The 26,248-nt window shown below is 47.7% G+C and overlaps 1 gene segment (V, D, J or C); it reads right to left on the bottom strand.

Annotated features, from left to right (window-relative positions):
- Positions 1–1,469: 1,469 nt before the first annotated feature.
- Positions 1,470–14,616, bottom strand: LOC138999261 (immunoglobulin heavy variable 3-48-like). The segment is given in 3 exon segments: positions 1,470–1,695; positions 3,882–4,182; positions 14,534–14,616. Coding segments are annotated over 3 exon segments (573 nt in total).
- Between the last annotated feature and the right edge of the window lie 11,632 nt (positions 14,617–26,248).

Raw genomic sequence — 26,248 nt, 5'->3', positions numbered from 1 at the left:
CAAGATGGTGCATTATGGAATGAAACCGATTAATGAATAAAATGCTGTGAATTGCCTCCCCTCCACAAAAAAAATATTCTCCACAGGCTTAGAGGTTCTCATGTCAACAACTTCAAAGTGGGTAATTTATGGTGTGTATTTCATGCTGATTCAACCAGCAGGGGAACCTGCCAGATTGTCAAAGGGGGACGGGTGACATAGCTGGGGAAGCCTCCTTTCTTTCCTTCTCCTTTTTTATAAACTTTCCTTGATTCCAGAGAGGAGGCCAGTGCAGAGATGGAAACATCAATGATGAGAATATTGCTATTTGCCCTTTCTCTATAATAGAAGTGTCAGAGATGAAAGAAAATTGGTAAATGTATATGAAATCATTCTCCTGTCAGAGTCTGGGGTGCGCCATGGAACCAGAGTCCAGTTCCCGCCCACCCACGTGCACCTCGAAAGCATGGGAGACCCAGACCCATCTGGCCCCACCCCCAGCTGCCTCCTCTTCCCCTTCCCCCTGGGGATCAAGACTGCAACCCAGGCATGTGCCTTGACCAAGGAATCAAACTGTGACCTCCTGGTTAATAGGTTGATGCTCAACCACCCAGTCACACCTGCTGGGTTGGAAAAAGATGGGACACTTATGTCCATGACAACCAACAGCAAACTTGTCTCATCTCCAACACCTGTGAACCCATTTAAACTCATACCGTCCAGGTAGCAGGTTTTTAATAATTGTGTGCACTTCCCTCTCCACACGGGGGTGAAATGTGTATGAACATATGATGTCAATAAAGAAAAGACAACATGTTGATGGAAGAAATGTCTAAATATGGAGGGAATGTTTTATAAGATTTTATTGGAATCAAATGTATGAGAACTGTTAGGGAGCAAGACCTGCAATGCTCTGGTGAATAAGCATTTGCAGCTGCGTTGGTGCATTTGCAGTTAAGGAGGGAAGGTGAGGAGTGACATGGAGGTGGGAGAGAGCAAGGCGGGGACTGGGTGCCAGGACAGTGAACAGGAGGTGCCCTCCTGAGGGTGGTCATGCTGATGTCAAAGGTGTGTTAACCCAGATGTACAGGAACGATGGACGGGGTGCTTCAGGCAAAGATGAGCCTTTTAGTAAAGAAGTCATAGGCCTGGGCGTGCCCACCCGGAGGACTGCCCAGGTAGGATGTGTGAGCAGAGCCTCCCGTGAGGGTCCTGTCAGTCACTGAGTTTTGTCAGATTTACCACAGAGACCCCTTTTCATTCACAAATACAATCCCTAAAACTACACCGAGGACAGGGCTTTCTGTGAGCTCTGTGGCTGAGCCTGGGAGCAAAAGTATTTTAAGAAGGAGCAGGAAAAGGTATCTTTGCTCAACTCTCCAGCTGCTCATGGTCCTGGCCTTGCTCCTTGTGCTGAGCGCCCCCTGGTGTCCAGAGCGCTCCCTGCAGCCCAACCCTGCTGTCTCCCTCAGGGAGGTTAGTGTCTGGGCTCACACTGACTTCCCCTCACTGTGTCTTGCACAGTAATACACGGCCATGTCCTCCGTGGTCACAGAGCTCAGCTGCAGGGAGAACTGGTTCTTGGACGTGTCTCTGGAGATGGAGGTTTGGCTCTTGAGGGAGGGGCTGTAGTAAGTGCTCCCACCACTACCTATGTACCCGATCCACTTCAGCCCCTTCCCTGGTGGCTGGCGGATCCAGCTCCAGTAATAACCACTGGTGATGGAGTAACCAGAGACAGAGCAGGTGAGGGAGAGGGTCTGTGAGGGTTTCACCAGTCCTGGGCCCGACTCCTGCAGCTGCACCTGGGACAGGACACCTGGGACAGAGAGAACACAGTGAGTCCTGGGCTCAGATGCAGGGTCCCCATCTCCTCACGTCTAAGCCCTGAGTCACTCACATCTGGGAGCTGACAGTAGGAAGAGGAAGAGCCACATGGGAGTCCTGTCTTGCAGGTGAGGTCCTCGTCCCCCAGAAAGTGTTCTCCAGGGTGAGGAGGCCCTGCATTTAAGTGGAGGCCATCTGTGTGTGTGTCTGGTGTCCGTGTGGGCATTTGCATATGGGAGGTGTCTGCACATACAAAGGGCAAGAGGTGAGGGAGGTCCTGGTCTCTGGGTCTTCTCCTGGAAGGAGGTGCTGACTGTGCCCTCAGAGAACCAGGCCCTCCTTGGGGTCCTGGTCACCGTGCCCAGGGACCTCTCCTTCCACACCAGGGGCTGTGCTGCAGGAGGTGGTCAGGAAGTAGGATGTGAGCACAATCAGTGATTCCTTAGGGATAAAATCAATGTGCCTCTGCTCCCATGGATACAGATACATATATATATATATATATATATATATATATATATATATATACACATAGATATAGATTTAGATGTGGATATAGATAATATACAGAGACAGAGATAGGGATATAGTTATAGATATAGTTATATATATATATATATATATATATATATATATATATATATGTAGAGATAGACTTAGATATATTTCTTTTAAAAAATATAATTATCTTGATATTGAGAGAGAGAGGACAGGAGAGGGATAGAGAGAAACATACATGAGAGAATCATTGATTGGCTGCCTCCTGCATGGGCCCCACTTGGGATGGAGACTGTAACCACATCATCTGCCCTCACCAGGTATTAAACCAGTGACTTCTTGCTTCCTATGTCGATGGTCAACTGCTGAACCACATGAGCCAGGCTGGATCTTCTTTCTTTGTTCTCACTACCCTCTGACCCCAGTGGCCACAGGCTTGTCAACCATGATTTTCTGCATCTCATGGGCCCCTGGAGGTTCCCTCAGCACAGGTGTGAGCTGTTGGAGGTGCTGTGAGGTCAGTGCTCAGCTATGTCTCCACCTGACACAGGAGGGGCCCCCACAACCTGGCATCACTCATGGGCACTGCACGTGGGATCAGCAGGGCGCCTGAGTGTCCCAGCCCTGCAGACCCAGGGAGGGCCAAGCACAGGAGATGTGCATGAAGGGATGACATGGGGCTGTATTTAAGGCAAAACCAACCAGGGCGGCAAGGAGAAGGCAGACACATCCACACGGGACGTCCTGTGCAGGCCCCATGAGGTGAGAGTGTGGGCGGCAGAGGACAGAGGGTGAGGACGGGATGGTCTCTGCAGAGGTGGAGGTACAGCAGAGGTGGGTGGGACCATGACTGCCTTCAGCAGGTTCTCAGGATGCAGGTGGATTCTCCAGGGGAAGGAGCAGTCCCTTGGGATCAGTTCTGAGACCCACGGGGAGCAGCACCCAGCAGGTCTTCCTGCCTCATCTGGGGCACACGGAGAGGTGGGAACTTCCAGGCTCACAGAGGGGCAGCGCCTGCAGGGTCCCACCCTACACCTCCATGTGCAGCCATGTCAGTGAGAGGCAAGTGGCTGACTGCCCCCAAAGGGCTCCTCGTGGGGCAGAGCGAGGGGCTGATCACCCTCAGGTGAGGTTTGGGGATTGGACTCTGTGTTCCCTGCTCAGCACTGCGTGGAGGGTGAGGGACTTCGCTCTCAGTGAGGGGACAGGAATCCATACAATGTTTTCCTTGTCAACCCAAAGAGCAACCATCAGGGACATGGTGACATGAAGGGCACATATGAGAAGTGGACCAGATCTGACACACAGCCACTTCCTGCTTTTTTTCCTGCAGAGAATCTAATTAAAGACACAAAGAAGGAAGAGGAACTGCCCCAGGGACACTAGGAGGGAAGAAAGCATTGACCCCAATAGGAAGCCTGTACAACACTCCAGGGACAGCCTCTGAGCTGGGAGCCTGGGTTTGCTGGTCCGGAGCGCCCCCTGGTGTCCTGGACGCTCCCTGCAGCCCAGCCCTGCTGTCTCCTCAAGGAGGTTTGTGTCTGGGCTCACACTGACTTCCCCTCACTGTGTCTCTTGCACAGTAATACACGGCCGTGTCCTCGGCTTTCAGGCTGTTCATTTGCAGATACAGCGTGTTCTTGGCGTTGTCTCTGGAGATGGTGAAGCGGCCCTTCACAGAGTTGGCGTAGTATGTGCTACCACCACTACTAGTAATGTATGCGACCCACTCCAGCCCCTTCCCTGGAGCCTGGCGGACCCAGTTCATCCAGTAGCTACTGAAGGTGAATCCAGAGGCTGCACAGGAGAGTCTCAGAGACCCCCCAGGCTGCACCAGGCCTCCCCCAGACTCCACCAGCTGCTCCTCACACTGGACACCTGCAAACACAGAGACACAAGGTGGACTGAGAATCACATGGAAGCACCAACAGGCACAGGCACAGGTCTCAGCGCTCCCCTCTCCTGAGAACGACCTTGAGATATGATCAGGAGGAAAACGCAGCTTGGCACCAAGTCCATGGTGGAGCCGCTGGGGTTCTGTCTCAGGTGCTTGGGTTCTGGGTGTCTCCCCAACATGCCGGGCAAGGGCCCCGTTTTATGAGCAGGAGGAGAGCCCCATTTGCATGGAGTCTGCATATAAGGTGCAGCTGGGATCCTGGGCTGCATGCCTGACCTTGTCATCCTCGGGGCGACCCCAGATGGGAAAGCACTCAAGGTAGCTGGCCACAAGCGGTCCAGTTCTGACCCCCCTTCCTCCCACTTTTCCTGAGACCTGTCATCCTGACCCCAGTCCTTTGGGGGCAGCTTCCAGGATTGAGATCCCTCCTTCCTTGGGGTTTTGATGAAGACCTAGGGGTGCTGCCCCAGAGGTGCGTGGATGGGGCTTTCTCTCACTCTCCTTCACCCTCAGTGGGCCATGTTGCCTTTCTGGGTTTTGGGAATAAGAATTTGCATTAAATGATGCTTTTATTTTGAGACTGAAAGATTCTCCTTGTTATTTCCTCAATCAGATCGTCCACACAACTGGAACCTCTACATGTGAGGAGGCAGGAGAGGCTGGGCTGGATGCTGTGGCCGCAGCCTCTGTCTCAAACCTACTGTCACTCTCACAAGCACACTGCTGCCTCCCGAAAGCATACATTTCACTCCACTTCCCTGCTGCTCCTGTGCAAAAGTACTGTTTCCTAGCTCCTCAAAGTGGGAGAATTTCTATCATTTACAAATGGAGCCCTGGCTTGTGGTGTGGGGGGTTGGCATGCTGCAGGGGATTATTTAGTATTTTTTATCTTTTCAAGGCATCAGCTGTTGGCATCATGAGCTGTTTTCAATCATTTTTCTCTGTTAGTTTCATTAATCTCTGTTCATCTGTATTTTTTCCTTCATTCTGCCTGATTTTTATTCAATTTTGATCTTCCTTTTATAATTTCTTTTTAAAAAAATCTTTGCTGTTGAGAGAATTACTGATGTCCCCCTTTGTACCCCCATATCAACCTTCCACCGTATTCCTGCCTCAACCCTGGCCCTCACCACCTCTTATCTGTGTCTATATGTCATGCATATGACTATGAGTTCTTTGGTTCATCTCTTTCCACTCTCCCCTCCCTCTTCCCTATGAGTTTCCTCATTCTGTTCCATGTTTCCATGCCTCAGATTCTATTTCATTCATCAGTTATTTTCTTTCATTACATACTTTGTTCATTATTTGGGTTCTTAGATTCAATTTTTGATAGATATGTATGTATTGCCAGTATTTTGTTCATATTTTTAGTTTTTTTTATTTTTATTCATTTCAGAGGGGAAGGGAGAGAAAGAGAGAGAGAGAGAGAGAGAGAGAGAGAGAGAGAAAGAGAGAGAGAGGTCAATGATGACAGAGAATCACTGTCAGCCACCTTTTGCATGCCCCGCAACCTGGGCATGTGCCCCTAACCAGAATCAAACCTAGAACCCTTCAATCAGTAGGCCAATGCTCTACCCACTGAGACAAACTGGCTGTGGCTTTGTTCATATTTCCTCCTCCTCCTTCTCCTCCTCCTCATCTCCTTCTTCTTTTACCTTCTTTTTCTTTTCCTTCTTCCTTTTCCTGCTTCTCCTTTTTCTCCTCCTCCTCCTGAATGTGTGGAGTTGTAAGCTGCTATGGTCTAAAGCTGTCCAATGAGTGTGCTGGCTCTAGGGCCTCATGGGAGGGGCAGGGTCAGCCACTGCCTGAGGCCACCAAGCAGTAGCTACAGGGGCATCTGCAGATGGCTGTTACTTGTGATGGGCATGGAAGTGCCAAGGGGAGGACAAGTTGTGGAGCGAGGCAGGCTGGTTCTAGTGCCAGGTCTTGGGTCTCTTATTATTAGCTTTGGGGCATGAAGATGCCAGCTTCTGCTAGTTTGAGAGATTTTAGGAGAGTCTGAAGCCTAAGCCAGGAAAAGCCATTCATATGGAAAGGCTGCTGCAAACAGCTTGGGTGGGGCTGTAATTTGGATGGGGTGGGTTCTCAGGGAAGAGCAAACTGTGTGAGACACACTGATGGAACCTCAGATATGGCTTTTAGGCAGCTATGTGATGGGGGAGGTCCTAGCACAGAAACAATGACTCCTGGGAGTAGCCCTGTCTGGGAGAAAGCCACCCGTATTTCCTGCCTCAAATACCAGACAATCCAGTTCTTTCCCACATGTCCCTGGATCCTCCAATTCCACCACCTTTCCCTGGAGCTCAGAGGAAGCAGGACCCTGTAAGTTCCTTTGCTGGCCCTTTAAGAGGAAAAGCCTGGGTCTCCAGCTGCCTCCGTGTCCCTCAGCAAAAATCATTGCTGTTATTTACATCCTGAAGCTCTGAGGACTTCTCTTCCCAGCTCTGGATCCCTGGGTTGGGGGCTGGTGTGGGAATAGGACCCTTTGCTTCTCACAGGAGGCCTCCAGAGCTGAGATATCCCTGCCAATTAAAAACATACAGCATGTGGGTGTAGGACTAGCCTGCTCCCTGCCTCCACCCTTTCTACCAGTCTCGGTGTGCTTTCTTCTTTACCTCCCTAGTCTGGAATGATGGTTGTTCTCTATTTTAGTTGTGCATTTCATGTGGTTGTGGGAGGCAGTGAGAACATGCATTTACCTCTGCCTCCACATTGGTTCTCACCCTTTCCCAATTTTTTAAAGTATAGGCTTAGATTATTGATTTAAAGATCTTTCTTCTTTTCTAACATAAGCATTTAATGCTGTACATTTCCCTCTAAGCACTGCTCTAGCTGCATCACACAAAATTTGATATTTTGTAATTTCATTTTCATCCAGTTTTGAAATATATTTTCTGTTAGTTTAGAATTCTACATTGATGTTCCTTCAATGTTCCTTCAGCTCTTTAGAGTCGTCACTCCATTATCTTCTGGTTTTGGTTGTTTTCCATCTGACCTTTGTTGTTTTTATTAATCTTGTTTCTTGACTCATGTTTGGTTATTTCTTTGCTGCCCTTGGGCATTTTATCTTTTTCACCAGTTTGACTTCAATGTGCCTTGATTTAATGTTGTTTATTTTGATTCTTCTTGGAGTACTTTAGTGTTCTTAGATCTCCTTATAATTTACATCAAATTCTGAAAATCTGTTTTCAATGATTTCTTCAAACATTTTTCTTGGTGCCCCCTCTCTCCTCTTTCTGGGATTCCAATCACAAGTATATACTAGAGGCCCAGTGCATGGATTCATACACCATTGGGGTCCCTCAGCCTGGCCTGTGCCCTCTTGCAATTCGGGACCCCTTGGGGTCTGCAGGGATAGGGCCAAAACAGCCTTCCAATATCCCCATAGGGACGTAGTAGTACGCCAAGCTGCAGGTGGCCGGGAGTAGGCTGAGCCCGGGCCAGGTGCCACGGCACTCCAGCTCATCCTGACACTGCTGCGCCTGCCGTCGCTCGGTAGTGTACTGCCATGGAGGCAGGAGAGGCTTGCACCACTGCAGCTGCACTCACTAGCCATAAGCTTGGCATCTGTCAGTTAGCTGAGCAGTGCTCCTGCTGTGGGAGTGCACTGAATACCAGGGGGCAGCTCCCATGTTGAGCATTTTCCCCCTGGTGGTCAGTGCGCATCACAGCAACCAGTCAAATGGTCGTTCAGTCATTCAGTCATTTAGGCTTTTATACATACAGACTAGAGACCTGGTGCATGAAATTTGTGCATGGGGTGGTTTCACTCAGTATGGCTGCGCCCTCTCGCAATACAGGACCCCTTGGGTAGGGTCCCTAGGCCTGGCTGGGGATGAGGGCCTATAGGGGCTTTCCTTCTTCTGGTTGTGGCAGCTGGCCCCACCTCTGCAGCTGCCACTGCTTGCCATTTGTGTGACATTGTCCCCCTTCCCCCACCAATGGTCACCTCCCTCTGTGGGCGACAAGCATGGGATGCAATCGCTTTGCAAGCCTGGGCCTCCCTCTGCAAAGCGATAGATCGTGGGGCTCTGCAATTGGTGGCTCCACAGAGGGAGGCCCAGACCACCTGGCCAGGTCTCCATAATCGATCGCTGTGCAGAGGGTGGCCTGGACCTCCTCTTTCAGGTGATCAATCATGGAGCCCCCCCCCTTGCCATCAATTGCCCCACAAAGGATGGCTTGGTCCTCTCTCTGTGGGGTGATCTTGGGGCAATGGCAGGGCCCCTCGACCAATTGCATCACACAAGTGTTGGTGGGCCTGGTGCCAGTGCGTGTCATAGCATGGTCATTTGGAAGGTTGTCTGAACGGTTGTTCTGCTGTTTGGTTGTTTGGTCAATTCGCTTATTATGCTTTTATTATTGTAGATATTTGACTGCTTTATTATCTCTTTAGAGATAAAATCAATGTGCCTCTGCTGGGATAGATATAGTATAGATAGACATAGATTAGATATAGATATAGATATAGATATAGATATAGATATAGATATAGATATAGATATAGATATCTACACTAATAAAAGCCTAGGTGGCCCTTGTGCCCTCATGAGATGCCCTCACATCATCACAAGATGGCCACCCCATTTAGTCACAAGATGGCCACCACAACATGGCCGCCCCCACGTCATCACAAGATGGCCACCATCATATTGTCACTTGATGGCAACCATAAGTGCTCCCATCATAACATATATACCCAATCCACTCCAGCCCCTTCACCTGGGGCTGGCGGATCCAGGTGCAGGTGTAACCACTGGTTGTGATGGAGAATCCAGAGACAAAGCAGGTGAGGGAGAGGGTCTGCGACGGCTTCACCAGTCCTGGGCCCGACTCCTGCAGCTGCACCTGGGACAGGACACCTGGGACAGAGAGAACACAGTGAGTCCTGGCCTCAGATGCTGGATCCTCATCTCCTCAAGTCTAAGCCCTGAGTCACCCACATCTGGGAGGTGACAGCAGGAAGAGGAAGAGCCATATGGGAGTCATGTCTTGCAGGTGAGGTCCTCGTCTCCCAGAAACTATTCTTCAGGGTAAGGAGGCCCTGCATTTAAGGGGACTCCAACTGTGTGTGTGTGTCTGGTGTCCGTGTGGGCATTTGCATATGGGAGGTGTCTGCACATACAAAGGGCAAGAGGTGAGGGAGGTCCTGGTCTCTGGGGCTTCTCCTGGAAGGAGGTGCTAACTGTGCTCTCAGAGAACCAGGCCCTCCTTGGGGTCCTGGTCACTTTGTCCTTCCACACCAGGGGTTATGCTATAGGAGGTGGTCAGAAAGTAGGATATGGGCACAATCAGTGACTCCTTTGGGTTTAAAATCATTGGGTTTCTGTTTCCATGAATATATATATATATATATATATATATGGACATAGATATATATATAGATATAGATATAGATATATACACTAATAAAAGCCTATATGGACCTCATTACCTCGTGTGATGCCCTCACGTCATCAGGAGATGGTGACCCCAAGTTGTTACAAGCTGGCCACCACAAGATGGCCACCACAAGATGGCCACCACAAGATGGCAGCCACAGATGGCCCGCAGGGGTGAGCAGTTGGTGGTGATCAGGCTGGCAGGGGAGCATTTAGGCATCGATCAGGCCTGCAGGGAAGTTGTTAGGGGCTGATCAGGTTGGCAGGCAGAAGTGGTTAGGGGCAATCCAGCAGGCAGGCAGGGAAGTGGTTAGGAGCCAGCAGTCCTGGAATGTAAGAGGGATATCCAATCTGCAGTTGGACATCCCCCAAGTGTTTCTCAAATTGGAGAGGGTGCAGGCTGGGCTGAGGGACACCCCACACCCTAGTGCATGGATTTTGTGCACTGGGCCTCTACTAGATATAGATAGATATAGATATAGATATAGATATAGATATAGATATAGATATATATAGATAGATATAGATGCATATATAGATACATATATAGATAAAGATCATATATAGATATAGGTATAGATATATATGGAGATATAGCTCTTTCTTTTTTGATCATCCATTGAGGATATTTTCATTTATTATTAGAGGGAAAAGAGAGAAGCCAGAGAGAAACATCAATGATGAGAGACAATCATTGTTTGCGTCCTGCATGCCCCATACAGGAGATGTTGTCGGCAACCTGAACATGTGTCCTGACCAGGAATGGAACAGTGACCTCCTGGTTCATAGGTCTCAGGGAGGGCCTGGTACAGGAGATGGGCATGAGGGGATGACGTGGGGCTGCATTCAAGGTAAAATCTACAAGGAGGGAAGGAGAGGGCAGTCACATCCACACGGGACGTCCTGTGCAGGCCCCATAGGGTGAGAGTGTGGGCAGCAGAGGACAGAGGGTGAGGGTGGGATGGTGTCTGCGGAGCTGGAGGCACAGCAGAGGTGGGTGAGACCATGTCTCCCTTCAGCAGGTTCTCAGGATGCAGGTGGTTCCCCAGGGGAAGCGGGACTAGTGTTGGGTCTCCGAACCTGGGGAAGAGGGTGCATCAGGGCTGTGACAGGGCCCATCATTGGGCCTCCAAGGCACACAGAGAGGCAGCGCCCACAGAGGTCAGACCCTAAACCTCCACACGCAGTCAGGTCAGTGAGGAGCAATCAGCTAACTGCCCCCAAAGGGCTCCTCTAGGAGTAGGGCAAGGGACTGATCACCCTCAGGTGAAGTTTGGGGCCTGGACTCCATGTTACCCACTCAGCACTGCGTGGAGGGTGGAGAACTTTGCTGTCAGTGATTGGACAGGAATCCCTACAATGTTTTCCTTGTCAACCCATAGCGAGACCATCAGGGACATGGTGACAGGAAGGACCTAGATGAGCAGTCGACCAGATCTGACACACAGCCACTTCCTGCTTTTTCCTGCAGAGAATCTAATTAAAGGCACAAAGAAGGAAGCAGGAACTGCCCCAGGGACACTGGGAGGGAAGAAAGCCTTGACCTCAATAGGAAGCCTGCACAACCCTCCAGGGACAGCCTCTGAGCTGGGACCTGAGTTTGCTGGTCCTGAGCGCCCCCTGGTGTGCTGGACGATCCCTGCAGCCCAGCCCTGCTGTCTCCTCAGGGAGGTTAGTGTCTGGGCTCACACTGACTTCCCCTCACTGTGTCTCTTGAACAGTAATACACGGCCGTGTCCTCGGTGGTCATGGAGCTCAGCTGCAGGGAGAACTGGTTCTTGGACGTGTCTCTGGTGATGGAGGTTCGGCTCTTGAGGGAGGGGCTGTAATTAGTGCTCCCATCAGAACATATAATCGCAATCCACTCCAGCCTCTTCCCTGGGGGCTGGCGGATCCAATGCCAGCAGTAACCAGTGGTTGTGATGGAGAATCCAGAGACAGAGCAGGTGAGGGAGAGGGTCTGCGACGGCTTCACCAGTCCTGGCCCCGACTCCTGCAGCTGCACCTGGGACAAGACACCTGGGACAGAGAGAACACAGTGAGTCCTGGGCTCAGATTCTGGATCCCCATCTCCTCACGTCTAAGCCCTGAGTCACTCACATCTGGGAGCTGACAGCAGGAAGAGGAAGAGCCACATGGGAGTCATGTCTTGCAGTTAAGGTCCTCGCCCCCCAGAAAGTATTCTCCAGGGTGAGGAGGCCCTGCATTTAAGTGGATGCCAACTGTGTGTGTCTGGTGGTCGTGCGGGCATTTGCATATGGGAGGTGTCTGCATATACAAAGGGCAAGAGGTGAGGGAGGTCCTGGTCTCTGGGGCTTCTCCTGGAAGGAGGTGCTGACTGTGCCCTCAGAGAACCAGGCCCTCCTTGGGGTCCTGGTCACCGTGCCCTGGGACCTCTCCTTCCACACCAGGGGCTGTGCTGCAGGAGGTGGTCAGGAAGTAGGATGTGGGCACAATCAGTGACTCCTAAGGGATGAAATCAATGTGCCTCTGCTCCAATGGATATAGATAGATATGGATATCGATATTGATAACAATATAGATATAGATTTAGATGTGGATATAGATAATATATAGAGATAGAGATATAGTTATAGATATAGTTATAATTATAGATATAGATGTAGAGATAGACTTATATACAGATCTTTTAAAAAATATAATTTTCTTGATACTTAGAGAGGGAGGACAGGGGAGGGATAGAGAGAAACATACATGAGAGAATCATTGATTGGCTGCCTTCTGCATGGACCCCTCTGGGGTTGGAGACCATAACCCCATCATGTGCCCTCACCAGGTATTAAACCAGTAACTTCTTGGTTCCTATGTTGATGCTCAACCACTGAGCCATATGAGCCAAGCTGGATCTTCTTTCTTTGTCCTCACCTGAGGATGTGTTCATTGATTTTTAAAGGGAAAGGAAAGGAGAGAGAAACATTGATGTGTGAGAGAAATATTGATCAGTTGCCTTCCATATATGCCCATACTGTGAATCAATATTTTTATTTATGTATTTATTTGTTTAAATATTTTTTAATTGATATATGAGATTAATGAAGAGGGAGAGAGAAGAGAAACATCAATGATAAGAGAGAATAATTGATTGGCTGTCTCCTGCCTAACCCACACTGGTGAGGTTGTTGGCAACCTGGAAATGTGCCCTGACATGGAGTTGAACCGTGACCTCCTGATTCATAGGTTCCTGCTCACCTACTGAGCCATCCTGGCTGGGCAGTCCCTGCACTTTTAGAATTCCCAGAGCTCCCTGTGTACCTGGGCTCTGGTTAGCGGGACGTTGGCAACATCATAGGTGACCAGACCCCAGCCCTTCCCTAAATGCGCTCTGACCCCAGTGGCCATGGGCTTGTCCACCATGATGCTCTGCAATTCACGGCACCCCTGGACGTTCCCTCAGCACAGGTGTGAGTTGTTGGAGGTGCTCTGAGCTCAGTGCTCAGCTGTGTCTCCATCTGACACAGGTGGGACCCCCACAGTCTGACATCACATGTGGGCACTGCAAGTGGGCTCAGCAGGACAGCTGAGTGGCCTTGGCTCTGTCATCAGAGGGAGGGTCTGGCACAGCAGATGGGCATGAGGGGCTGGCTTGGGGCTGCATTTAAGGCAAAACTTTCCAGGGGAAGGAAAGGGCAGACGCTTCCACATGGGACATCCTGTGCAGGCCCCATGGGGAGAGAGTGTGGGCGGCAGAGGACAGAGGGTGAAGATGGGGTGGTGTCAGCCGAGCTGGAAGCACAGCAGAGGTGGTTGGGACCATGTCTCCCTTCAGCAGATTCTCAGAATGCAGATGGATTCTCCAGGGGAAGCGGGACTGGTGTTGGGACATGTCCCCTGGGATCAGTAGTGAGGTCCATGGGGAAAAGTGACCAGCAGGGCTGTGACAGGGCTCCTCACTGGGCCACCTTCCTGTCTCCGTCCCAGGATGCCCTGGGAACTGGGTCCACCTCACAGGCTCACGAAGGGGCTTTGCCCACAGGGGTCAGACACTACACCTCCATGTACAGCCATGTCAGTGAGAGACAAGTGGCTAACAGCCCCCAAAGGGTTCCTCCTGGGGCAGAGCGAGGGGCTGATCACCCTCAGGTGAGGTTTGGGGCCTGGACTCCGTGTTCCCTGCTCAGCACTGCGTTAAAGGTGGGGGAGGTCGCTCTCAGTGAGGGGACCAGAATCTCTACAATGTTTTTCTTGTCAACACAGAGAGCGACCATCAGGGACATGGTGACAGGAGGGGCACAGATGAGAAGTCAACCAGATCTGACACACAGCCACTTCCTGCTTTTTTCCTGCAGAGAGTCTAATTAAAGACACAAAGAAGGAAGAGAAACTGCCCCAGGGACACTAGTATGGAAGAAAGCATTGACCCCAATAGGAAGCCTGAACAACCCTCCAGGGACAGTCTCTGAGCTGGGACCCTGGGTTTGCTGGTCCTGAGCGCCCACTGGCGTCCTGGACGTTCTCTGCAGCTCAGCCCTGCTGTCTCCCTCAGGGAGGTTAGTGTCTGGGCTCACACTGACTTCCTCTCACTGTGTCTCTTGCACAGTAATACACGGCCGTGTCCTCGGCTCTCAGGCTGCTCATTTGCAGAAACAGCGTGTTCTTGGCGTTGTCTCTGGAGATGGTGAAGCGGCCCTTCACAGAATCGGCGTAGTATGTGCTACTACCACTAGGACTACTAATGCGTGAGACCCACTCCAGCCCTTTCCCTGGAGCCTGGCGGACCCAGTTCATGTAGGAGCTACTGAAGGAGAATCCAGAGGCTGCACAGGAGAGTCTCAGAGACCCCCCAGGCTGCACCAGGCCTCCCCCAGACTCCACCAGCTGCACCTCACACTGGACACCTGCAAACACAGAGACACAAGGTGGACTGAGAATCACACAGAAGCACCAACAGGCACAGGCACAGGTCTCAGCGCTCCCCACTCCTGAGAACGACCTTGAGAAATGATCAGGAGGAAAACGCAGCTTGGCACCAAGTCCATGGTGGAGCCTCTGGGGTCCTGTCTCAGGTGCTTGGGTTCTGGGTGTCTCCCCAACATGCCGGGCAGGGCCCCCTTTTATGAGCAGGAGGAGAGCCCCATTTGCATGGAGTCTGCATATAAGGGTGCAGCTGGGACCCTGGGCTGCAGGCCTGACCTTGTCATCCTAGGGGCGACCCCAGATGGGTAAGGACTCAAGAACAATGGCCCCAAGGGGTCCTGTCCTGACCCCCTCCCTCCCTCCCTCCTTTCCTGAGAACCGCAACCCTGACCCCATTCCTTTGGGTGCAGCTTCCAGGATTGAGAGTCCTCCTTCCTCGGGGTTTTGATGAGGACCCACGGGTGCTCCCCCAGAGGCACGTGGATCGGGCTTCCTCTCGCTCTCCTTCACCCTCTGTGGGCCATGTCACCTTTCTGGGGTTTGGGAATAAGAATGTGCATTGGATGATGCTTTTATTTTGAAGCTGAAAGATTCTCCTTGTTATTTTCCTCAACCAGATCCTCAGCAAAACTCCAACCTCTATATGTGAGGAGGCAGGAGAGGCCGGGCTTCACACTGTGGCCATAGCCTCCGTCTCAAACCTGCTGCCACTCTCACAAGCACACAGCTGCCTCCCTACACCACAGATTTCCCTCTATTTCCCTGCTGTTCGTGTGCAAAAGCCCTGTTTCCCAGACTCTCAACGTCGGAGAATATCCACCATTTATGCATGGACGCCGGCTGGTGGGTCTCAGTGGTTGGAGCGTCATCCCCACACCAAAGGGTGGGAACATTTTAGAGCAGTGGTTCTCAACCTTCCTAACGCTGCGACCCTTTCATACAGTTCCTCATGCTGTGGTGACCCCCAACCATAAAATTATTTTCATGGCTACTATATTACTGAAATTTTGCTACTGTTATGAATCATAACGTAAATATCTGTTATGCAGGATGGATTTTCATTGTTATAAATTGAACATAATTAAAGCACAGTGAATAATCACAAAAACAATATATCATTATATATGTGTTTTCTGATGGTCTTAGGCGACCCCTGTGAATGGGTTGTTCGACCCTCAAAGGGGTCGCTTCCCACAGGTTGAGAACCACTCTACCTGGGGTTCACTATCTTAATTTTTATTTGCTTATTACTACTAATCCAACCCCAGACTTACCAAAAGGACTCCAAAACTTTTCTCAATGTGCTCAGTACCTCAAGTAATCTGATAATATCATCTTTTTCTCCTGAGGCATCCTTCCAGAGCCCTGCATCTACATGTATCTAGACTACAGCATGGTTATATTCCTAGGCTTTCCTTTCCCCATCATTCTGGAAATTTTCTTCATCTGTCTCTTATGTTTCACTTTCTTTCCTGGATCTCCTGTCTTTCTCTGATGACGCCCTTGGCTTGATGAGGCACATATTCCAGTGACTTCACAAGAAAAAGTTCATGTGCGGTCGATTTTTTGAGTCCTTATCCCCAGTATTCTGAAGTTTCATGACGGTGTGACCCAGCATGTCTTACAGTCATAGTATTGGATACTTAGTCAGCCCTTAAATCTGGTAAGTCATTTTCTTCAGTTGGGGAAAAACTTCTTTTAGTTTTTCTTTGATTATTTCTTCCATTATTTTTTTTCCTGTTCTCTCTCTGGGAGCTCCTAATGGATAATGGTCCTCTAGTTCTCCTATCTTATCTCAATTCCTCTCCTGTTTGCCCTTTTGTTTTGCATCCTGGGAGATTTATTTAAATATATCTTCTAACTACTGAATTAAAAACAATTTTACTCTAATAATTTGAATTTTTAACAGTTCATTCGTGTTCTCCGAATGTTCCTTTTTTTGTTTGTTTCTAGCATCAGTGGATGTTTCATGTATACAATGCTCTGTGCACTTCTCTAAGAATATTAATTACAGGGTTTGTTTTCAGGGTTCTTCTTTTCCCTGCATTTTTTCTATTTATTGTTTCTTTTTACAATGTTTGTTTTAGTCTTTTTTTGCTTAAAATTTTTCAAAGTTTTATTATCTCTTCTGTTTTTTATATTTATTTTTAAAATCTTTATTGTTGTTTTACAGATGTCCCCCCTTCTCTCCCCATTGACCCCCTCCACCAGGTTCCCACCCCTCCCCAGGCCTTCACCACCCTATTGTCTGTGTCCATAGGTAATGCATATCCTATATAATAAAAGGCTAATATGCTAATCGACCAAACAGTGGAATGACCGGTCACTATGATGTGCACTGACCACTAGGGGGCAGATGATCAACACAGGAGCTGTCCCCTGGTGGTCAGTGAGCTCCACATGGGGAGCGCCGCTCAGCCAGAAGCCAGATTCATGACTGGCGAGTGCAGTGGTGGTGGCAGGAGCCTCTCCCACCTCTGCAGCAGCACTAAGGATGTCAGACTGCTGGCCTGAGTCATCAATCGGACATCCCCTGAGGGTACCCGGACTGCAAGAGGGTGCAGGCCAGGCTGAAGGACCCCCACCCCCCACACAAGTGCAGAATTTCATGCACTGGGCCTCTAGTGTGCATATAAGATCTTTGGTTAATCTCTTCTCCTGTCCTCTCCACCCTTCTCTCTGAGATTTGTCAGCCTGTTCCATGCTTTCATGCTTCTGATTCTGTTTAATTCATCAATTTGTTGTGTTCATTAGATTTCTTGTAATTTATTTTGATTTTTTAGATTCAATTATTGTTAGATATGTATTTATTGCATTTTTTATTGTTCATATTTCTTCTTCTTCTTCTTCTTCTTCTTCTTCTTCTTCTTCTTCTTCTTCTTCTTCTTCTTCTTCTTTCTACCCTTCAATATTTCATGTAATACTGGTTTGGCAGTGATGAACTCCTTTAGCTTTTTCTTCTCTGTGAAGCTCTTTATCTGACCTTCAATTCTAAATGATAGCTTTTCTGGGTAGAGTCATCTTGGTCATGTATCCTTGCTATTCATTACCTTGAATATTTCCTGCCACTCCCTTCTGGCCTGCAGTTTCTGTTGAGAAATCAGCTGACAGTCATATGGGTACTCATTTGAAGGTACCTAATTGCTTTTCTCTTGCTGCTTTTAAGATTCTATCTTTGCCTTTCACCCTTGGCATTTTAATTATGATGTGTCTTGGTGAGGGCTTACTTGGGTTCCCATTTTTGGGGGATTATTTGCACTTCTTGGACTTGTAAGTCTATTTTTTCACCAGGTAAGGGAAATTTTCTGTCATTATTTCTTCCAATAGGTTTTCAATATCTTGCTATATCTCTTCTCCTTCTGGCACCCCCATAATGTGAATGTTGCTACACTAAAAGTTGTCCCAGAGGCTCCTTACACTATCTTCATATTTTTGGATTCTTTTTCCTTTTTGCTCTTCTAATTGGGTGTTTTTTGTTTTGCTTTGTTTTTGTTTGTTTGTTTGTTTGTTTGTTTTGCTTCATCATATTCCAAATCATTTATTTGATTCTCAGAATCCCCTACTCTACTGTGGAATCCTTGTAAATTATCATTTATTTCAGTTAGAGCATGCTTAATTTCTGACTGGTCCTTTTTCATATCTTTGAAATTCTCATTAAGATTATTGTCTTACTACGTCCCATGAAGGTCTCATTAAGATCCTTGAGCAACTTTATAACCATTGTTTTGAACTCTGTATCCAGTAGTTTGCTTGATTCCATTTCTTTAATTTGTGGCCTATTTCTTTGTCTTCACATTGTGGCTGCTTCTCTGTGTTTGTTTATATGTATTAGGCAGAGCTGCTATGTATCCTGGAATTGGTAGAGTGGCCTTGTGTAGTAGGTATCCTGTAGGGACCAGTGGCTCAGCCTCCCCAGTCACCTGAGCTGGGCATTCTACGTGTGCTCCTGTGGAGGCTGTGTGCACAGTCTTGTTGTAGTTGAGCCTTGATTGCTGTTGGTGTCACTGGGAGGAATTGACCTCCAGGCCAATTGGCTGTGAGAACCAACTGCAATTATAGCAGAAGAGCTGCTGTGCAGGAGACAGCCCTATGGAGCAGGACTTGCTTCAGTGGGGCTTTGGTGCTCTCTGAGTCTGCCCCTTGAGTGTGTCACTTGTGGATGTGTAGAGTTGTAATCTTGTATGGTCTGAAGCTGTCCATTGGGTGCACTGGTTTTGGGACCTTACGGGAGGTACAAAGTCAGCCACTGCCTGGGGCCACCCAGCAGGAGCTATGGAGAGATCTGCAGAAGGCTTCTTTTTGCATTGGGCTTGGAAGTTCCCAGGCAAAACCCAGCTATGAAGCAAGGCAGGCTAGTGCTAGTGCCGGTTTTGGGGCATGCTGACACCAGCTGCTGCTTGTTTGAGAGATTTCAGAAAAGTCTGAACCCTGAGCTGGGAGAGGCCATTCATATGAAAAATCTTCACAAACAGCTTGAGTGGAGATGCAAATTGGATGGGGTTTGGTCTCAGGGATCATCAGGGCTCAGTTAACAGTGTGAGCCACCCTCATGGAAACTCAGATATGGCTGCCAGTCAGCTCTGTGATGCGGGCGGTCCCAGCACAGGAAAAATGATATATGTGAGCACCCCCATCTGGGAGAAAGTGCCCCCGAGTTCCTGCCATGATTCCAGACAATCCACTTAGCTTTGAGAGACCCAGAGACATACAGAGAGGAACTGCCTGGGGCTCTAGCAGCCTCCATGTCACTCAGCCATAATCCCTGCTGGTTTTACAGCCCAAAGTTATGGGGTTCCAGCTGGGACCCATTGCTTCTCATGGGAGGCCTCTACAACCAAGATATCCCTTCCCATTGGAAAGCATGCTACCCTCCTAACCACTTTGGCTCAGTGGATAGAGCGTCAGCCTGTGGACTGAAAGGTCCCAGGTTTGATTCCAGTCAAGGGCATGTACCTTCGTTGCAGGCACATCCCTAGTAGGAGATGTGCAGGAGGCAGCTGATCGATGTTTCTCTCTCATCGATGTTTCTAACTCTCTATCCCTCTCCCTTCCTCTCTGTGAAAAATCAATAAAATATATTTTTTTAAAAAAGAAAAACATGCTACCATGGGTGTTGGACCAGCCTCCACCCTCCTACCAGTCTCAATGTGCTTTTTTTCTTTGCTTCTCCAGTCATAGGACTTCCATTCAGCCCGATTTCAGACAGTTCTGAAAGATGGTTGTTCTGTATTTTAGTTGTAATTTTGATGTGGTCGAGGGAGGTGATGAGTACCAGCAGTTACCTATGCCACCATCTTGGTTCTCTTTTATTGTCTTTATTTGTATTTCGGAGTGAGGCAACTGAAAAGTGGTGTGTGTGTGTGTGTGTGTGTGTGTGTGTGTGTGTATCGGGGCAATTATTGACTGATGGGCCTTTTGTCATTAGAAGGACATGGACATTTCATTGGTAGACCCAACAAATGTCAGTATTCATTTGGTCTTTTCTCTTAGGCCATCAAATTCCCCAGAGAGGCATCTTTCAATTTCCTGCATTAAGGTGTTTATGGGAAAGCGGAAAGGAAGGACTGTTTAGCACCACCCTTTCTCTGAGCTGTGCCTGGTAACCCCACTTAAAAAGCATCATTATCAGCATTATCATCATCATAACTAACATTTATTGAGGGCGTACTTAAACAGATTTATGTACAAGTGTGTTCTTTATGCCATTGTTTAATACAGTGTAAATTGGAAGTTATTTAAATGTCTAAAAAGAGATTGATTACAAAAATCATTGGGTATTGATACAATAAAATGGTAGGCAGACATGAAAATAATCTAATTAGCCCCAGTTGTTGAGGCTAGCTCCCTCCTACAAAGTTAATTAATAGGATCTTATTTCAGCTGAACTGGCCCTATCATTATCTCCACTCCAGCTACTAACAGAGATTTGTATTGAAAGGAAAATTGAAGGCTTTTTAGGGGGAACTGTGATAATGATGAGAGACTATCCCCATCCCCAACAACTTTCTCCTCGGTGGAAAGGCAGCCCTGATACACTGGTAAATGTTTAGCAACCCCCTGGAAGTATCTTCGTCATGTAAACACTACCACCATGGGCGATTTCCAGCTACCAGTGAGAAGTCGACTGGCAAACACATTTTGTGAAATTTTAACAATACATTTTTGTAAGCTGGGATGGACTGGCTCTAGCACAGCACTGGAGGGAGACCTCAGGGAACCACAAGATTAGATATGTGTTTAGTCGCAAATTCTGCTTTGCAGACCAGGTGAGGTGACACTCAAAAGGGATGAAGATTTTTAGAATCCTGGAGATGATGAAACTGCCAGGAAAAGAGAGAGAGGAAACACCTTCTGCTTGAATTCTGGTTCTCAAGATGGATGGAAGCCATGGCTTTGGAGAAGATTGGCAGCTACAGGTTTTATAGTCCCCTCAACACACACACACACACACACACACACACACACACACCCCACACCATGGACTGAAGAGGCATGTACATAAAAGGAAGGTAGAGATAGGCCACCAGCTGAAAAGTGCAGGGCATATCACTTCAGGGTGAGGGTGGGCAGGAGTTCTCAACACTGAGCTCCTCAGCAGAATCTCAACTGCAAGGTTGCTGAGGGGAGATAGTAAGTGGTAGCCTCCCCGCTTGTGCTGAACAATTTTACTTTTTCTTTTTTTGATCCCAAAACCAAAAAGGTAAACAGTACAAAGGGGTCAGGGCAAGGAGCACAGAGGGGGAATGAGGAGGAGGAGCGTTTTGTATGAAATATGAGAATAAAGTTGCAAAACATATGGAACTAAGCCTTAAGAATCAGAATGGGCCTCTTTTAATCAACAGGAATTACTGCAATATTACAGATTAGATAGAGATGGCATTAGGGTACTTGCTACTTCATGGGGGAAAGAAGTAATTTTGGAAAAATTAAAACCACTGTGTGGTACTTGGTGGTAATCTGGAAGTGGCGAATGTATAGCTACTGAGAATTTTCTTTATGCTTTTGTTTGTGCATCTATTTTTGTACCACTAATATTCATACCAAAATGTTGTTTTTTAAAAACAAAAACAAAACTTAAGGATCCACATTATTTATACGGATAAAGGTGATGTCAAGAACAGACATGAAGTTAACAGAAATGCATTTTCTAGTGCACTTTGAGCTCCTGGTAAGGCACGGTGCTGGAAAGAAAAATTGGCTTCAAGAGGTCCTGGGGGACATTCATGAAAAGCAAGGACCCCTTCCGAGAGAGATAATTTACTGAGGTCACAAGGAAGCAGCTCCTTAATAGCTTTGATCCATAGATGGAGGTTCCTTTCTACTCATTCCTGGAGGGCTTTAGAGAGAGTGTTTCCGATACAGTAGTAGGCCATTAAATGGGCAATTGAAAGCAGCTTGTAAAGAACAAAACCCTCATGGCCTATTGACCTGATTATATCCATGCAGTGGCAACATTTAGTGTGAAAAGAATAAATTTTTCTTCTGTGATTTATACATTACCCAGAAACCCATTGACTTCTTGGAATTCTTAGTAAAAATTCTATTTTCTTAGCGCAATATCCAGGCATTGCTTCTAACAGATTTCTGGCCCTCAGCCCCGAAACCAACTGGTTTTGCCCTTAACAAAGATAATGGCATTGCCTTTGGCAATAAATCTGAAGATCAAAATAAGGTTGCACTTTCAACAGGCCCCCAGCCAGTTCCTTAAGATTACCTAAAACTATCCAACCATTTTTAATGTCTCCTTTGGCTCACCTCAATTCACTCTAAAAGCTACCACCAGGAAAGTATTCAATTTCTCCTGTTACAGCTAAAAGTTGTTACAGTGCAGTAAACTGTTAAAGGGCCTCATAAACATCCTGCATTTGCATGGAGACATTCTGAAGCTTGAGTGCCATCTGGTTGGTGAATATATTGCTGGGATTATCTATGGCAGTGGTATTCAACCTTCCTAATTCCGTGACCCTTTAATACAGTTCCTCATGTTGTGGTGACCCCCAAATTCATTGTTAAAAATTGAACATAATTAAAGCATAGTGATTAACCATGAAAACAATATGTAATTATATATATGTTTTCCGATGGTCTTAGGCAATTCCTGTGAAAGGGTCGTTCGACCCCCAAAGGGGTCACAACCCACAGGTTGAGAACCGCTGCTTTAGAGTCACCACCACTATCATGTGTAGGTAGCAGGTTTTTAACAATTGTGTGCACCTCCCTCTCCACATGGGGAAGAAACGTGTATGAACGTATGTGGTAAATGAATAAACAACAACACGTTGGTGTAGGAATTGTCCAAACGTGAACGGAATGTTTTATAAGATTTTATTGGAGACAAACTGTCGACAACTGTTGGGGAGAAAGACCTCAAATGCGTTTGCAGCTCCATTTGTGCATTTGAAGTTAAGGAGGGAAGGTGAGGAGTGACATGGAGGTGGGAGAGAGCAAGGTGGAGACTTGATGCCAGGATAGTGAACAAGAGGTGTTCTCTCTCTCTCTCTCTCTCTCTCTTTCTCTCTCTCTCCTAAATTTTATTGTTGAAAGTATTGCATAGGTCCCCCTTTTTACCCATTATCCTCTTCCCTCTCACTCCCATTTCCTCCCCCGGCCCTCACAACCCCATTGTCTGTGTCCACAGGTTAGGCGTATATGCAGACAAGTTCATTGGTTGATCTCTTCCCACCCACCCTCCCCTGCCTTCCCTCTGAGGTTCCATGGTCTGTTCATGCTTCTATGTCTCTGGTTCTATTTTTGTCCATCAGTTTATTTGGTCCATTAGCAATGCATATTGGTGAAGCCATTATGGAAAACAGTATGGAGTTCCATCTAAAAATTAAAAATGGAAGTCCCATTTGACCCAGTGATCCCACTTCTAGGAATACATCCTAAGAAACCCAAAACACTCATTAGAAAGAATATATGCCACCCTATGTTCATAGCAGCACAATTTACAAAAGCTAAGCTTTGGAAACAGCCTAATTGCCTGTCAGCAGATGATTGAATAAAAAAACTGCGGTACATCTACCCCATGGAATGCTAGTCAGTTGTGAAAAAGACAGAACTATTACCATTTGCAACAGCAGGGGTCCATCTGATAAGGGGTCAATCTCCAAAATGTATAGGAACTCATACAACTTAACAAAAGGAAGACAACAATACAATTGAAAAATGGGCAAAGGGCCAAATAGGTAAGTCTCCAAAGTGGACACACAGATGGCCAAGACGTGCTCTCCTGAGGGTGGTCATGCTGATGTCAAAGGTGTGTTAACCCAGATGCACAGGGACAATGGACGGAGTGCTTAAGGCAAAGATGAGCCTTTTAGTAAAGAAGTCATAGGCCTGGGCGTCCCCTCCTCCAGGACTGCCCAGGGAGGATGTGTGATCAGAGCCTCCTGTGAGGGTCCTGTCAATCACTGAGTTTTGTCATATTTACGACAGAGCCCCCTTTTTGTACACAAATACAATCCCCAACACTAGACATAGGACAGGGCTTTCTGTGAGCTCTGTGGCTGAGCCTCGGAACAAAACTAATTTTAGATGGAGCAGGAAATGGCATCTTTCTTTAACTCTGCACCTGCCCCTGGTCAGGGCCCCGTGCTGGTCCTGAGCGCCCCCTGCTTGTCATTGATGCTCCCTGCAGCCCAGCTCTGCTGTCTCCTCAAGGAGGTTAGTGTCTGGGCTCACACTGACTCCACCTCACTGTGTCTCTTGCACAGTAATACACAGCCGTGTCCTCGGCTCTCAGGCTGCTGAGCTCCATGTAGGCTGTGCTCATGGACGTGTCTCTGGTCATGGAGACTCTGCCTTGGAACTTCTGTGCATAGTACGGGTTTCCACTTCCAGCATAAATGTTCCCCACCCACTGAAGCCCCTGTCCTGGGGCCTGTCACACCCAGTGCATGTAGTAGCTGATGAAGGTGTATCCAGAGGCCTTGCAGGAGACCTTCACGGAGGCCCCAGGCTTCCTCACCTCAGCCCCAGACTGCACCAGCTGCACCTGGGAGTGGACACCTGTGGGGAGGAGACAGGAGTGAGTGGAATCCCCCTTGACTCTCCCTGGACCGTCCTTAACCCAGGACAGGAGCCTTTTACCTGTCGCCATGGCCACCAGGAGGAGGGTTCTCCAGCTCCAGTCCATGCTGAGGGCTGTGCTGTGAGCACTTTTGTAGGGGAGGGTGTGTCTGTGGGTGATGCCCTCAGGGCACAGACTTACCCATATTTAACCTGGTCTACCTCCTCTCTTTTGCATATTCATGAGGCAGAGTATTTCATAGCTGAGGTCTTGACCCCACCTGAGAGAAGATGGGTGACACAGGGACCATGTTCAGTGGGCAATTGAGGATCCAAATCCTAATTCTTTTTTCTTTAAATTATACCTTTATTGTTGAAGGTATTACACATGCCCCCTTCATCCCCCATTGACACCTTCTAGCCCGGCCCTGAGTGCCCAGGTCTTCACCATCCTATTGTCTGTGTCCCTGGATGATGCACATATGCATACAAGTGTGTAGGTTGCCCTCTTCCCACCCACCCACCCGACCACGATTCCCTCTGAGATTCCCCAGTCTGCTCCTTGCTTCTAGGTCTCTGGATCCATTCTCTTCATCAGTTTATTTTGTTAATTACATTTTACATATGAGTGAGATCATGTGATACTTGTCTTTCTCTGACTGCCTTATTTCATTTACATGATACTCTCCAGGTCCCTCCATGCTGTCCCAAAGCATAAGAGATCCTTTTGTTTTACTGCTGCATAGTATTCCATGGCATAAATATACCACAGCTTTTTAATCCACTTAGCTACTCATGGGCATTTGGGCTGTTTCCAGATCTTAGCTAATACAAATTGTGCTGCTATGAACATAATTGTTCATACATTTTTTCAAATTGGTGTTTGGGGTCCCTCTGCATATATTCCTAAAAGTGGGATCACTTGCTCAATTAGCAGCTCCATCTTTAATTTTTTGAGGAAACTCCATATTGCATTCCATCATGGCTGCGGCAGTTGGTATTCTCACCAGCAGAGTATAAGAGTTCCCTTTTGTCCACATCCTGGCCAGCACTTGTCATTTGTTGATTTGTTGATGGCCGCCATTCTGACAGGTGTGAGCTTCCTGTGCACATTCTTCCTTTATGCAAGTTCACGGCCTATTGCTGAGACACCAAATAGTTACATCAAAAAGAGTCATGGCTCTAAGTGGAGAGAAGACATGAAATAAAAGCAGTGATCATGTATGTGCACAACATAGTATCATTCATATGTTGAAATGATGGTAGAAGGAGATTGAATTGTTTTCTCAGTCTAGTGTCATCAGTGATGTTGGGGTTTGTAAGGGGGTGAGTGAGAAGAATTCCACAGTAGAATTTCTCACAGGAAATGGAACTTCAACCCGAGGGGAATCCCTCCCTTCCAATCTCCCTCTGCACTTCTCCTTGGTGGTCACTGTGGTCAGATGGTGGTGGGCTCTCCCCCATAACATATAACATCCTTAATGTGTAATCCACACATTCTTCCATCAGGCACATGATTCTGAAATATAATCTTGTACTAAGCTTGTCATTGAATATCCTTGATGAAATTCTTGGTGGGACAAATGTTTTACTTTTATTAAAGTTCAATACATCAGTATTTTCTTTATTGGCACCTGTTTTGGATGATTTTACAAAGAATTCCCTAGGAAATTGTGAGCATCCACTGCCCATGTGGATTGGCTACAGCAGCCATGGGGGCTTGAGTAGGTGCTGGTACCAAGGGGAGCACTGCTGGGAACTACCCATAAATGTGAACTTG

Source organism: Myotis yumanensis, unplaced genomic scaffold, assembly GCF_028538775.1.
Source record: "Myotis yumanensis isolate MYYU_CA2020_CCGP unplaced genomic scaffold, mMyoYum1.0.hap1 SCAF_1, whole genome shotgun sequence".
NCBI classification, from domain to species: domain Eukaryota; kingdom Metazoa; phylum Chordata; class Mammalia; order Chiroptera; family Vespertilionidae; genus Myotis; species Myotis yumanensis.
This window is presented reverse-complemented; position numbering and strand designations above follow the sequence as displayed.